Source organism: Oncorhynchus kisutch, linkage group LG1 (assembly GCF_002021735.2).
Source record: "Oncorhynchus kisutch isolate 150728-3 linkage group LG1, Okis_V2, whole genome shotgun sequence".
Lineage (NCBI taxonomy): Eukaryota > Metazoa > Chordata > Actinopteri > Salmoniformes > Salmonidae > Oncorhynchus > Oncorhynchus kisutch.
The window spans coordinates 35,510,015-35,525,001 of NC_034174.2; the positions used below are offsets into that span (position 1 = coordinate 35,510,015).

Consider the following 14,987-nt stretch of genomic DNA (forward strand, 5'->3'; position numbering starts at 1 on the left):
TCCAAACTTCTTTCATTTAAGAATGATGGAGGGAGGCCAGTATGTTCTTGGGGATCTTCAATGCTGCAGACATTTCTTTGGTACCCTTCCCCAGATCTGTGCCTCGACACTCCTGTCTCAGAGCTCTACGGACCTCGTAGAGCTCTGAGACTTTGACCTAATGGCTTAGTTTTTGCTGTGACATGCACTGTCAACTGTGGGACCTAATAAAGACAGGTGTGTGCCTTTCCAAATCATGTCCAATCAATTGAATTTACCACAGGTGGACTCCAAACAAGTTGTAGAAACATCTCAAGATTGATTAATGGAAACAGGATGCACCTGAGCACAATTTTGAGTCTCATACCACCTAGGTAAATAAGTTAATTCTGTTATTTTAATACATTTGCAGAATTGTACAACTGTTTTCACTTTCATTATGGGGTATTGTCTGTAGATAATTGTTATTTGATTTAATTTTAGAATAAGGCTGTAACCTAACATTGTGGAAAATGTTACGGGGTCTGAATACTTTCTGGATGCAGTGTGTGTGTCTAGTGTATATTTCATCTGAGTGAAGTGCTACTGAAGCGCTAAATTCCTCCATTTACATTAATGATTTGAAGTGAACCTGAAGCCAAGCAGAGTTTGTAAAAGGCTTAGTTTTAACTTTCCTTTTCTGTATGAAAAATGCTGAATCCTGCATTATCACGACCCTTGATTATTGGTGTCAGTTATTATACACAGAACAAAAATCTATATGTAAAATGTTGGTCCCATTTGTGATGAGCTGAAGTAAAAGATCCCAGAAATGTTCCATATGCACAAACATATTTCTCTAAAATGTTGTTCACAGATTTGTTTACATCCCGGTTTGTGAACATTTCTCCTTTGCCAAGATAATCCATCCACCGGACAGGTGTGGCATATCAAGAAGCTGATTAAACAGCATGATCATTACAATGGTGCACCTTGTGCTGGGGACAATAAAAGGACACTCTAAAATGCGCTGTTTTGTCCTACAACACAATGAAACGGATGTCTCAATTTTGAGGGAGCGTGCACTTGGCATGCTCACCAGAGCTGTTGCCAGAGAATGGAATGTTAATTTCTATACCTTAAGCCAACTCCAAAGTCAATTTAGGGAATTTGGCAGTACGTCCAACCGGCCTCAACCGCAGACCATGTGTAACCACGCCAGCCTTGGACCTCCACATCCGGCTTCTTCACCTGTGGGTTTGTCTGGGACCATCCACTCGGACAGCTGATTTAACTTGGTTTGCACAACCAAAGAACTTCTGTCAAACTGTTTCAGGGAGCTCATCTACGTGCTTGTCGTCCTAACCTGGGTCTCGACATGACTGCAATTTGGAGTCGTAACCGACTTCAGTGGGAAAATGCTCACCTTCGATTGCCACTGGCATGCTGGAGAAGTGTACTCTTCGTGGTAGTGGCCTATGGTATGGATAGGCATAAGCTACAACGAGCACAATTGCATTTTATCAATGGCCCATTGTTGTAGTGTTCATCCGCCACCATCACCTCATGTTTCAACATGATAATTCACAGCCCCATGTCGCAAGGATCTGTACACAATTCCTGGAAGCGGCCTGCATACACAGACATGTCACCCATTGAGCATGTTTGGGATGCTCCGGATTGACGTGTATGAAAACCTTCTCTACCTTCTTGGCCTTTGCTGTTGTATGTTCCCAGTAATGTTTGTACCATGTGTTGCTGCCTTGCTAGGTTGTCTTAGGTCTCTCTTTATGTAGTGTTCTCTCTCTTGACACGATGTGTGCTTTGTCCTATATTTTTATTTTTAATCCCAGACCCCGTACCCACAGAAGACATTTTTGGTAGACCGTCATTGTAAATAAGAATTTATTAACTGACTTGTGTGGTTAAATAAAAAGCATGTTCCGGTTCCTACCCATATCCAGCAACTAATCCAAGCAATTGAAAAGGAGTGGGAGAACATTACTCAGGCCACTATCAACAGCCTGATCAACTCTATGCAAAGGAGATGTTGCACTGCATGAGGCAAATGTTGGTCACACCAGATACTGACTGGTTTTGTGATCCACGCCCTTATTATTATTGTTATTATTATTATTATTGTTGTTATTATATATTTTTTGTTTTTTTAAGCTATCGGACCAACAGATGCATGTCTGTATTCCCAGTCGTGTGAAATCGAAAGATTAGAGCCTAATGAATGTATTTCAATTCACTGATTTCCTTATGTGAACTGTAAACAGTAAAATCTTTTAAATTGTTACATTTTATATGTTTGTTCTGTGTACATTCATCTATACACGTATATGCATAAACAAAACTGTACAGTAGATAAAATAACATTTAGGCACTAATAAAGAAACGGCTCCATTGGAGGGTAAGGTGGTAGAGGCTTTGGCATTTTACATTGCCTGAAAAAAAAAATTCATGGGATGTGTACCTGGCTATGTCTATACGGTGTGTATACCTGTGACTCAGTCCTTTATCCTCTGTACTGTAGGCATATGAGAAGCATGAGAGCATGCTCCAGGCCCCGAAGAAGAAGGCCACGGTGGCTCTGAGGGAATGCATTGAGCTCTTCACTACCATGGAGACACTAGGAGAGCACGACCCATGGTGAGACCCACCATCACTACAGCACTGTCTTACAGGCTCAACAAGATACACTAGTCCATAGCACTCTACTCCCTACGCTGTTGAAACCACTACGTTCTGTGGTGAATTTTAATGCTGTTTTTATGTTCTACTGAAATCAATGATTCTTCACACAGGTATTGCCCCACCTGTAAGAAGCACCAACAGGCCACAAAGAAGTTTGACTTGTGGTCTTTGCCTCGCATCCTGGTGGTCCACCTGAAGCGTTTTTCCTACAATCGCTGCTGGAGGGACAAGCTGGACACGGTGGTGGACTTCCCTGTCAGGTACAGACCGCACTATGCCAAGAGGTGGAACAGTTCTAACTGACATGGGTCCTTTTTGTATTTATTTTATCAACAATGATTCACATTGAGATGGACATTGTCTGTGCTCTTTATTCTTTGTATTTTGAGAGGTCAAACAATGAAAGCATCCTTTTGTTTTGTCGTCAACTTTTATGGACCCAAGGAATTGACACAGCTTTACACTAGAGGGTGCTGGTTTGCTAGATTTATAGAAACCCTGGTTTGCTGTGTATTGGCCAATGAGGCATAGAAGAAGCAGTCCTCCATAGGAATAAATGGAATTCTACAGTATTTCAATTAAATGTCTCAACGACAAAATTACATGGATTTAAGATGTTTTATTTTATTTTGTTTAGCTCACATAGTATAAGTAAAACATATGCAGTTTAAGGTGTCTAATAGTCAGTGGCAAAAACAAATGTGCACATTAATAAATGCATTTCTATAGCTTCCAAAATATATATATATTTTTTTTTACAATTTGAGGGAGAGTGCCAAGATGGAGACGTGTTGCCATCCAAACAGCACCCCCTGAAATTAATCTAGTGTGTGAATGACCAGGTTAAGGAAAGTTACTTTTAAATGTTAGTTACTAGTTACTTGTCCAGGAATTGTTATCAGTAATGTCATTTTTGGGATTACCCAAACTCAGTAACATAATCTGATTACATTCAGTAACTTTTAGATTACTTTCTCCTTAAAAGGCATTAGAAGAAAACAACTAAAATGTATGTTACCAATTGAACAATATCTATTTATTTATCCTGTAATGTTAAAGTTTACATAAAATATTGGTTATGTAGGCTTCTTTTAACCCATCGCTTTCTACTACATATCATTTCAATCAGAATATTATCTTTATATATATTATATATATAATATATAACATATATATATATATATATTTATATTTATATATAATATATATATTTTATGATATTTATATTTATGATATTTATATTTATAATATTTATATATATATAAATATAATATTTATATATATATATATATATATAAATATTATATATATAAATATAAATATATAAATATTATATAAATATAAATATATATATAAATATATATATAAATATATTATATATAATTTGTATGTCCATAAATGGATGTAGCAACTACAGATTGCCCCTTTAAGTCTATCAAAAGTGTGTGTTTGAGCATGTGTCCATTAGGCCTATGGATTTATTATTTAATCAGCATTAATTCATTTGAGCAATATTAGCCTCACTTTTATTCCATAGACTGGGATCTGCACTATGCAGCTGTTGCAAAAGCGCATTTTTCACTGGCTGTTAACTAGTTTAAAAAACCAGTGATTTGATAGGCAGCTAAATTTTCTTGAATTCAACCATTATTGGGTTCAAATACACATTTTAAATTTGTGAACAGCCATCCACAACAACCACAATCCGTAAGGCGCAAATATCTAAATGAGAGAGCAGTAGTGTGACTCACATCAATGCGCTATGTATATATCAATAATAAATTATCCGTATCGCTGTAGACTACACTGCTGTCGTCCTTACCTCCAAGCGTTTATTCAAGTTGGATAATCTTTGGATACCGACAGCAGTCGCACAATTGGACATAGCTTGGACTATAACATACCAAAGCCTATTCCTGCTCTTTTCTCGCTCAGGTGGAACAAACTTAAACTTGTGCCTATTTTCAATGCTGATTTCAATGTCATTGAGAAACCGAGAAGTGACCAAAATTTTTTTGCAAACATCCTTTCTGAATTTAAAAGTAATCCTTGGGAGTAATCCTCTAGTTTTTCAAAAGTATCTAATCTGATTACAGTATTTTTGTTGGTAATGTAACAAATGAGTTACCCTTTTTTTCTCTTTTTTTTTGTTGGTTGGTATCCCTTACTTCTCCCCAACCCTGTGTGTACACACACACACACACACACACACGGACAAAGGCCTTGTGTATTGTACATTTGAGGAAGTCGTGGTCACATTTGAGTAGTCTCAACTGTCAGAGAAACTGACGTCAAGCTCCAACAGACAAAAATAGCATCTGTGGTATAGTTACATTGGGTAACAACTACACGAGGAATTTCACCATCACAAAAGGCTCTTTAAACTAAACCAGGGTCATTTGAATGTGTTTTCCATTAGCAGAATACTCATTTTATTATCCAGGTTGGGACAAGAAGCCATTTGAAATAATGTTCTATAAAAGCTACCTGTGTGGGGGTTGTCTGGCTGAATGCCCGTGAGCCTCCCTGTGCTGTGTACTCTGATCTCTACTGAGTCACATTACCCAGCAGGAACCAGGAAGCCAGGAATTAAATGTAACTGACCTAGACAAGCCCTGCAGCTTCCAAGAACCTGACTCATGCTTACTGAGGATGGTTGAGACTGACAAAGCCATCTATTGTACCTCACCTCTCGCACCAGTGTATCAGCTGAAGCGCTAGCTGACCACCATCCCCCACACTGGGTTCAGTGTTGATGACATGTCCAGTATAAACTTTAATTTTATTTAACTAGGCTAGTCTCAGTTAAGAACAAATTCTTATTTACAATGATGGCCTACCAAAAGGCAAAAGACATCCTACGGGGGCTGGGATTATTATTATTTTTTAATAATAATAATAATAATATATAATATATATATATATGTAGGACAATACACACAACACTACATAAAGAGAGACCTAAGATGGCAACACAATAACAAAATGGTAGCAACACATGTCGAGACATCCATACATCACGCAAAGCATCCACAACTGTAAGTAAGCGTGTCCATGATTGAGTCTTTGAATGAAGAGATTGAGATAAAACTGTCCAGTTTGAGTGTTTTTTGCAGCTTCTTCCAGTTGTTAGCTGCAGCGAACTGAAAGGAGGAGCGACTCAGGGATGTGTGTGCTTTGGGAACCTTTAACAGAATGTGACTGGCAGAATGGGTGTTGTATGTGGAGGATGAGGGCTGCAGTAGATATCTCAGATAGGAGGGAGTGAGCCATAAGAGGGTTTTATAAATAAGCATCAACGAGTGGGTCTTGCGACGGGTATACAGAGATGACCAGTTTACAGAGGAGAAAAGAGTGCAGTGATGTGTCCTATAAGGAGCATTGGTGGCACATCTGATGACCGACTGGTGAGGAAAATCTTGCCGCTCGAGAGCACCCCTACCTGTCGATCTATAAATGATGTCTCCGTAATCTACCATGGGTAGGATGGTCATCTTAATCAGGGTTAGTTTGGCAGCTGGGGTGAAAGAGGAGCGATTTCGATAGAGGAAACCAAGTCTAGATTTAACTTTAGTCTGCAGCTTTGATATGTGCTGAGAGAAAGACAGTGTACTGTCTAGCCATACTCCCAAGTACTCTAAACCCTCAGAGGTAGTAAACACACCTGTGGGGAGAGAGGCATTCTTCTTACCAAACCACATGACCTTTGTTTTGGAGGAGTTCAGAACAAGATTAAGGGTAGAGAAAGCTTGTTGGACACTAAGAAAGCTTCGTTGTAGAGCATTTAATACAACATCCAGGGAGGGGCCAGCTGAGTATGAGACTATCATCGGCATATAAATGGATGAGACAATCAAGGGCAATGTTGACATCATTGAGGATCTTTAAGGTTGCAGTGACACATCCATAACCTGAGCGGAAACCAGATTGCATACCAGAAAGAATACTATAGACATCAAGAAAGCCAGTCAGTTGATGAATCACACTTGATAAAATTAACATGGTTTTCTGTACAGCCCTGTGTTTGTGTGTTTAGCTGTCAGTCCAAGTCATTGTGTGTATGTAATGTGTAGTAGTAGGTTTAGCTAATGACGTCTTCTCTCTCCACACAGGGACCTGAACATGTCTGAGTTTGTGTGTGACCCAAAGGCCGGACCCTATGTTTATGACCTCATTGCTGTCTCCAACCACTATGGAGGAATGGGAGGAGGCCACTGTGAGTAATGGTTGCTTCTGCCAGTAACACCCAGGTCTATCCTTAATGCAGACTCTCAGACCTAGATAATAACTTACACCAGGGTGTCCGTATTGTCTTAAAGGAATTTCTGATAAATAAAGGCCTTAATAAGTCTTAGTCTTGCTCATGGCGGCAGAATGGCAAGGTCCAGCCCTGCTATCTGCATAATACTATCTACTGATAAAACTATTTGTTTTAGTACCTGGTAACCTGAAGCAGGTCAAATTTCAGTTGGTAAAACAGTCAGTGGTGTTTCAACTGTTGGTTCCCACTTACATGGCATGAAGTGTGAACTTTATCAATTTCTATTTCCTCAAACCTTTTCATGTATTTTGGCCAAGCTCTTGTTTGGTGGTGACTAACCAGGCCTGCTAGTGTTAACTAGTTCATCAGCTATTCATCCCAGCTCAACTTTAGACCTCCCTGACCATGATGTAGTTTTCTAATGTTCCTCCAATATCTTGTACCTTCAGACACAGCCTACGGCAAGAACAAAGCTGATGGGAAGTGGCATTACTTTGATGACAGTAGTGTATCGGCTGCCTCGGAGGATCAGATTGTGGTGAGTGAGCCACTTCAAACCTTCCGTTCATGTGTAACTGTATACAGTACATTCGGAAAGTATTCAGACCCCTAGACTTTTTCCACATGGTTACGTTACAGCCTTATTCTGAAATTGATTCAATCAATACTAATCCTCATCAGTCTACACACAATACCCCATAGTGACAAAGTGAAAACAGGTTAAGAAATGTTTGCAAATGTTAAAAAAATTAAACAGAAATATAGGGGGATACCTAGTCAGTTGTACAACTGAAATGTGTCTTCCGCATTTAACCCAACCCCTTTAAATCAGAGAGGTGCGGGGGGGGGGGGGGGGGGGGGCTGCCTTCATTGACATCCACGTCATTGGCCCCCAGGGAACTACCTTGCTCAGGGGCAGAATGACGGATGTTTGCCTTGTCAGCTCAATACCTTATTTACATAAGGAGGAAACCTGGCACCATCCCTACGGTGAAGCGTGGTGGCAGCATCATGCAGTGGGGATGTCTTTCAGCGGCAGGGACTGGGAGACGAGTCAGGATCAAGGGAAAGACGAACGGAGCAAAGTACAGAAAGGTCCTTGATGGAAACCTACTCCAGAGCGCTCAGGACCTCGGACTGGGGCGGAGGTTCACCTTCCACCAGGACAACGACCCTAAGCACACAGCCAAAGCAACGCAGGAGTGGCTTTGAGACAAGTCTGTCCTTGAGTGGCCCAGCCAGAGCCCGGACTTGAACCCGATCAAACATCTCTGGAGAGACCTGAAAATAGCTGTGCAGCACACTCCCCATCCAACCTGACAGAGCCTGAGAGGATCTGCAGGGAAGAATGGGAGAAAGTCCCCAAATACAGGTGTGCCAAGATTATAGCGTCATACCCAAGAAGACTCGGCTGTAATAAAGGGTCTGAATACTTATGTAAATAGAATATATTTATGTATGTATGTATGTATGTACAGTGCCTTGCGAAAGTATTCGGCCCCCTTGAACTTTGCGACCTTTTGCCACATTTCAGGCTTCAAACATAAAGATATAAAACTGTATTTTTTTGTGAAGAATCAACAACAAGTGGGACACAATCATGAAGTGGAACGACATTTATTGGATATTTCAAACTTTTTTAACAAATCAAAAACTGAAAGATTGGGCGTGCAAAATTATTCAGCCCCTTTACTTTCAGTGCAGCAAACTCTCTCCAGAAGTTCAGTGAGGATCTCTGAATGATCCAATGTTGACCTAAATGACTAATGATGATAAATACAATCCACCTGTGTGTAATCAAGTCTCCGTATAAATGCACCTGCACTGTGATAGTCTCAGAGGTCCGTTAAAAGCGCAGAGAGCATCATGAAGAACAAGGAACACACCAGGCAGGTCCGAGATACTGTTGTGAAGAAGTTTAAAGCCGGATTTGGATACAAAAAGATTTCCCAAGCTTTAAACATCCCAAGGAGCACTGTGCAAGCGATAATATTGAAATGGAAGGAGTATCATACCACTGCAAATCTACCAAGACCTGGCCGTCCCTCTAAACTTTCAGCTCATACAAGGAGAAGACTGATCAGAGATGCAGCCAAGAGGCCCATGATCACTCTGGATGAACTGCAGAGATCTACAGCTGAGGTGGGAGACTCTGTCCATAGGACAACAATCAGTCGTATATTGCACAAATCTGGCCTTTATGGAAGAGTGGCAAGAAGAAAGCCATTTCTTAAAGATATCCATAAAAAGTGTTGTTTAAAGTTTGCCACAAGCCACCTGGGAGACACACCAAACATGTGGAAGAAGGTGCTCTGGTCAGATGAAACCAAAATTGAACTTTTTGGCAACAATGCAAAACGTTATGTTTGGCGTAAAAGCAACACAGCTCATCACCCTGAACACACCATCCCCACTGTCAAACATGGTGGTGGCAGCATCATGGTTTGGGCCTGCTTTTCTTCAGCAGGGACAGGGAAGATGGTTAAAATTGATGGGAAGATGGATGGAGCCAAATACAGGACCATTCTGGAAGTAAACCTGATGGAGTCTGCAAAAGACCTGAGACTGGGACGGAGATTTGTCTTCCAACAAGACAATGATCCAAAACATAAAGCAAAATCTACAATGGAATGGTTCAAAAATAAACATATCCAGGTGTTAGAATGGCCAATTCAAAGTCCAGACCTGAATCCAATCGAGAATCTGTGGAAAGAACTGAAAACTGCTGTTCACAAATGCTCTCCATCCAACCTCACTGAGCTCGAGCTGTTTTGCAAGGAGGAATGGGAAAAAAATTAGGTCTCTCGATGTGCAAAACTGATAGAGACATACCCCAAGCGGCTTACAGCTGTAATCGCAGCAAAAGGTGGCGCTACAAAGTATTAACTTAAGGGGGCTGAATAATTTTTCACGCCCAATTTTTCAGTTTTTGATTTGTTAAAAAAGTTTGAAATATCCAATAAATGTCGTTCCACTTCATGATTGTGTCCCACTTGTTGTTGATTCTTCACAAAAAAATACAGTTTTATGTCTTTATGTTTGAAGCCTGAAATGTGGCAAAAGGTCGCAAAGTTCAAGGGGGCCGAATACTTTCGCAAGGCACTGTGTGTGTGTGTGTGTGTGTGTGTGTGTATATGTGTGTGTGTGTGTGTGTATATGTGTAAATTATATATTATTATTATTATTATTATTATTATTATTATTATTATTATATATATTTTTTTTTACCTGTTTTTGCTTTTTCATTATCTGATATTGATTTAGATTGATGGTTTTAGAATTAGGCTGTAACAAAATGTGAAAAAAGTCAAGTGGTCTGAATAGCTCTTGTTGTTTTTTGAAACGTTGGTTATAAACATTTCTGATGTGGGACTCGTTATTACCCTTAAAGCTATTTGTTCCATGTGTCCAATGTCAGCAGTGATGATGGCTCTCCATTGACTTCATGTCCTTTGGTGTTGAGTGTCAGTGTTGCTGTGGTGTAACTCTATCCCCTATCCCTTCCACAGACAAAAGCAGCCTACGTGCTATTTTACCAACGCAGAGATGCGGGTGACGTCCCCGCCAAGCCTCCGCCCTCTTCCCCTCTAGGTGGCGCCGCCGCCACCGACGATCACATGGATACCAACTGAGCAGCGCTGAAGCTCAAGGACACGCACTGAAGAAAAAAAAACACACACTTTGTTGATGCACACATCAAGCTACTTCAGTGACATAAGACATCTGAGTCAATATTATTAACTCCCCCCAACCCAGCACCCCTTCTGTTTTTTTGTTTTGCTCATACGTCGTCACCAAGAGCCAAAAGCCTTGTTAGATGCTTGACCCGAGAGACTTCCTCCCTGGAGCCGGTGGCCTGCTGATGTGTGAAATCAAGTTGATTAGTTTAAATAAATAAAGAGGAATATAAAAAGGCTTAGAATTCTCACTGGACGAACAGAATGTTAGAAGTGCACTAAAATGCATAAGTATTATTAACGCAAACTTTTCTGTTACCCACTAGAAAAGTCAAAAAATAAATAAAAAAACAAATCCACATCTTGTTTCTACCAAAGCGTTCCAAGTTGTACATTCTAAAGAAATGTACCAACTGCATTGACAGACATGGGGGGGAAAGGGGAAACATGCTCTTGAGTTGTCTCTGATTTGTGTATGTGATGATAACCCTCCAGGGCAGGGGTGAATTTATGCAAATTTGTATTGAACATTGAGATGTACACAGAATTCAACACATGACACTGATGGATCCTGTGACCTTCTGCCTCCTGTGAAGAATGGATCCAGTCAGAAAGGCACATTGGAGGTGTTCCATCTGCTACAGAAACACACACAGGCCCCTTCATTCTAGTCTGCCTCTGGGTTGGCCTGCAGGTCATTTCCACAGTATATGGAGTTCCCTTAAGGTCCTGTTTACTGTGCCTTGATGTATGCTGTGGCAGAGGCTTCATTTTCAGAGATGTGACTTCAGTCAGACCTGAGCGCCTGCTCTTTATGAAGCCAGGCATGCTAATGCTGTCTCGCTCATACCCTCCCCTTCCCCGTGCTCTTTGAGATATGTCTCATCCTGCTAAAGATGTGCTGCTCCCCCTCGTTACGCAAAAGAAACAGCGGCCTTTTTAATCCTGCAACCTGTTTTCAAAAAGGAAGTACTCTTGAGTTTTCCTTTAGTTGCATCTGGAATAATACATCTATGAATGACACGTGGGCAAGGCCCTGACCACTCATACATTTCCAGATAATATGGCTGTACTTCCAAGAATATTTGATTGCTTACTGAATGGACCCTCTGACTGCCAGCTATGGCTTGTCCTTAGGCTACCTGTCCTGTGGTATTACAGTCCTGCATTGAAATCTGACATGTATGAAAGTGGTGCTAAATTTGAGACTTGAAATTATTGCTGTTCATGATAAGTCTCCAAACCATTGTCAAATATAATTTGGACAGCAATAACTTAAAGGCATCCTCAGTTTGCCTGCAGCGATGTTCTCCCACAATGGACTCTCAGACAACCAATCAGCTGTTAAATAAAATATATAATTATGACATTACATCTTGCTCGTCAATGGATGGAAAAGGGACTCCTATAAATCGATCTGCTTGTATGCTGTCGGACTGTTGCTAGCTCTATATTCTTCACTGAGACATGTGTCCCATTAAATACTAGAAGTCTTCAGTAACAGCTGCTCGGCTTGTGGGGGGCTGGTGACGGCAACACAATACATGTCAGGAACCAGTGCCTCTGATACCTTCTCCAGATTCAGCACCCTTCTGTTGAATTTCACTGTGTTGCTAAGTGTCTTGTAAAGGTTGATACAAGATACCAGTAACTACTTCATGGATGGATTTCCCCTAAGATAAATTCTAGCTCTGGCATTTGTCCTGTGCTTTTTCCATGTGGCACAAAAGCATGTAAATGTCTTATAGGACTGCAAATGATCTGTTTGCTGGTTGGTCCCTCTGTGATTATGCCCTCCTGAGATGATTACATGATTAATATAACCATATTTATGTCAATGAATAGAAAAGCTTTACACCATATCTGTAATATTCTATAGCAAGTGAAAAAGGCATTCAGCTGTCCAAAAGATTGGATTAGTTGCTTTTCTTTACAATCCTCATGAGCAACTTAGCAATTTGAGCGTCAATATCTTGAATAGATGTAAATACTCAAACTATTTCAAAAATAGGGACATAACTGTTGCAATATTTGTTTTTAATTGAGAATTATTTGGATTGGAAATACAATAAAGACTGGCAGCCAAAAAGGATATCTTGTTTGGACTAGTTGCTTTCCAGAAAAGAAAAATTGCAGACATTGCCTTAATGACTAGTTTATTACATAAGTGCCCACAATATCCTTAAGCCACGTCTTTAGGGATTCAATCTGAAATTGCATTAATTTCCTTTTTTTATATACAGAATAACTTGAGTAGTTGAGAATGAAATCACGAAAATGGCATTCTAAGTGTGTAAGCAAATATTAGGCTATATCCTCTTTAGACCATTAACCCCTTCCCCCAGAATAGACAGTATACATTTCAGAATAAAGCTGTTCAAAATGGTGCTAAATTGCTCAAAAAATTCTACATTTACTGCCGGTTCACACAGTCACACTGGTAGCCTGTTTTCAAGAGAGGAGAACAGATGAAGTAATACGGCTATGATTTAGTGAAACACTTAAAGTCCAGTCTCAATTCAGAAGGAAGTTATTCACTGCAGAACCTGAAAAGCCTGATTTGTCAGAATGACTTGCACTTCCTGGTTTGGCTACTTTCACTATTCTGAAAAATCCCTCTTTCAGCATGTTTGGCTCTGGTGTTCAAATCTAGAATAATGTTCCCCATGCTAAACTTAACTATTAGTGTGAGAAATGCAAAACTGACCCAAGATTATCATCTAAAGGAAACCTCACCCTACACCATATTGTTGCCAAACTTTCACATTGGACCTAAGCATTACGCACACCAAACACCTGTAAAATACTATGAAGACTGACAAGAAGACAAAGATCCTTAGTAAAAATATTTATTTGGTAAACTTGTTACATTAAGACAGTCATGCTTTACATGGGCCCAATGCAACTTATGTTAAGACTTTTATATTTCATCAGATATCCCCCTCACAAAAGGCGTGGTTTCAAAGGATGGCTTCATTTAATAAAAGTTCAGAACACAGTAGCATTTCGCACAGGAGAGCACGGTACATGATTTAAAAATATAATGGGTGCTGTGGTCACACAGAGCTTGTGAGGAGGAGGAAGTATTTATTGAACAGTAAGCTGTTGAAAGTCCAACTGTTGCCTTTTGAGTTACAGCCAGGGACATTTTCCAAGGTGTGCCCATACATGCAAGGCATCAATACTTTATACTCTGAAATGCATATCACACCCACATTTCCCCATTGCCTCTGTGTGACCAACACTGGGACGGTTTAGTTTGCCGTGTTGAGAAGCTTCTTGATGTCACCCTCAATATCGATGGTCGGGAATCTCCTGCTGTAGCGTTTGAATGGCTCTCCGTCTGGCCCAATGAGAAACTTCTCAAAGTTCCAGGCGATGTCATTCCTGCCAACGGGACTCCAGATGATGCATTTAGGGTCGTTCATTAAGGCCATGGGATCGTCGCTTGGGAACTGCAGCTTCTCCTTGAGGTACACAAACAGGGGGTGGGCGTGCTTCCCGTTCACATCCACTTTCTCAAGGAGCTGGAAGTTGGGCTCAAAGCCATTTCCCGGTCGGACATACTTCAAGGACATCAGAATCTCTTCGTTATTGCAGTTCTCCTGCAGGAGTAGATTGTGGGAATAATATGTAATATGTACAGGCAAAGTTCGATGTTTGAACTCAAGTGGTCTATCAAAATGAGTCCCCTGTCCAGTCATAACCAGAACCCTCAATAAAATGTAAAGAACCCCACATGTTCTTTCCCCTTCATTTTTGGATTGAGGACTATAGAACCTGGCATGGGACAATGTCCAAATAGTACCAGGTCACTCACAGGTTTATTGAACCACAGCAATAACAGATTAATTTGTGCTCCACCTGCCCACCACACTCCAACTACCAACCGGTCAGAGCAGTCTGGTCTGCACCTGCCAAGTTTGCATTGGTGAGCTATAATCAGAAAGTTACATTACCCTATATTAAGTGTTGAGAAATCCACCCCCCCACCGGATTTACCTGATGTCCGAATTGATTGCAGGGCACCCCCAGAATCACGAGACCCTTGTCGGTGTACCGTTCATGGAGCTCGTTCATCTGGGTGTAATCCCTGGTGGTAGTACCTCAGAGAGACGCCACATTCTCGATCAGCACCACTTTACCGACAAGTGACGAGAATTTAAAAAAATCTCCTGAAATAAGCTTTGCGGTCATGTTGTATAACTCACTTCCAGACATGTTGCTGATAGACATCAACCACGCTTCTGTCTGCTAAACAGGACTATTGCTGGACCTTTTATACAACGGGTGTGCTCATTAGTCCAAACAGTTGCGTTTGAGAAAAGGAGAGTTTCTATTGGACAAATTTAGGTAGGTTCCTCCTCGTTTCGTTCAGTTTGCTTCTGTTT

General features: G+C 40.6%; 2 protein-coding genes across 2 annotated transcripts in view; one reads left to right on the top strand and one right to left on the bottom strand.

Annotated features, from left to right (window-relative positions):
* LOC109895446 (ubiquitin carboxyl-terminal hydrolase 4) overlaps positions 1-12,688 on the top strand; it is a 28,290-nt gene extending 15,602 nt beyond the window's left edge. The window contains exons 18-22 of the mRNA XM_020489131.2: positions 2,498-2,613; positions 2,769-2,918; positions 6,771-6,874; positions 7,369-7,457; positions 10,429-12,688. Of these exons, the coding sequence (XP_020344720.1) occupies positions 2,498-2,613; positions 2,769-2,918; positions 6,771-6,874; positions 7,369-7,457; positions 10,429-10,551 (582 nt within the window). The 3' untranslated portion in view covers positions 10,552-12,688. The remainder of the gene's footprint in view (positions 1-2,497; positions 2,614-2,768; positions 2,919-6,770; positions 6,875-7,368; positions 7,458-10,428) is intronic.
* Positions 12,689-13,429: 741 nt separating this feature from the next.
* On the bottom strand, positions 13,430-14,982 carry LOC109895454 (glutathione peroxidase 2). The gene is made up of 2 exons (XM_020489153.2): positions 14,599-14,982; positions 13,430-14,201 (listed from the first exon to the last, which is right to left on the bottom strand). Exons 1-2 carry the CDS (start codon positions 14,674-14,676, stop codon positions 13,851-13,853), a joined length of 429 nt encoding a protein of 142 aa, XP_020344742.2. The 5' UTR covers positions 14,677-14,982; the 3' UTR covers positions 13,430-13,850.
* Positions 14,983-14,987: the final 5 nt, after the last annotated feature.

Excerpts from the sequence above, each read along its gene's own strand:
- LOC109895454 (XM_020489153.2), bottom strand. The coding sequence starts at position 14,676 with ATGAACGAGCTCCATGAACGGTACACCGACAAGGGTCTCGTGATTCTG. Across the intron at positions 14,202-14,598 it reads GCAATCAATTCGGACATCAG|GAGAACTGCAATAACGAAGA; the intron begins GTAAATCCGGTG and ends CTACTCCTGCAG.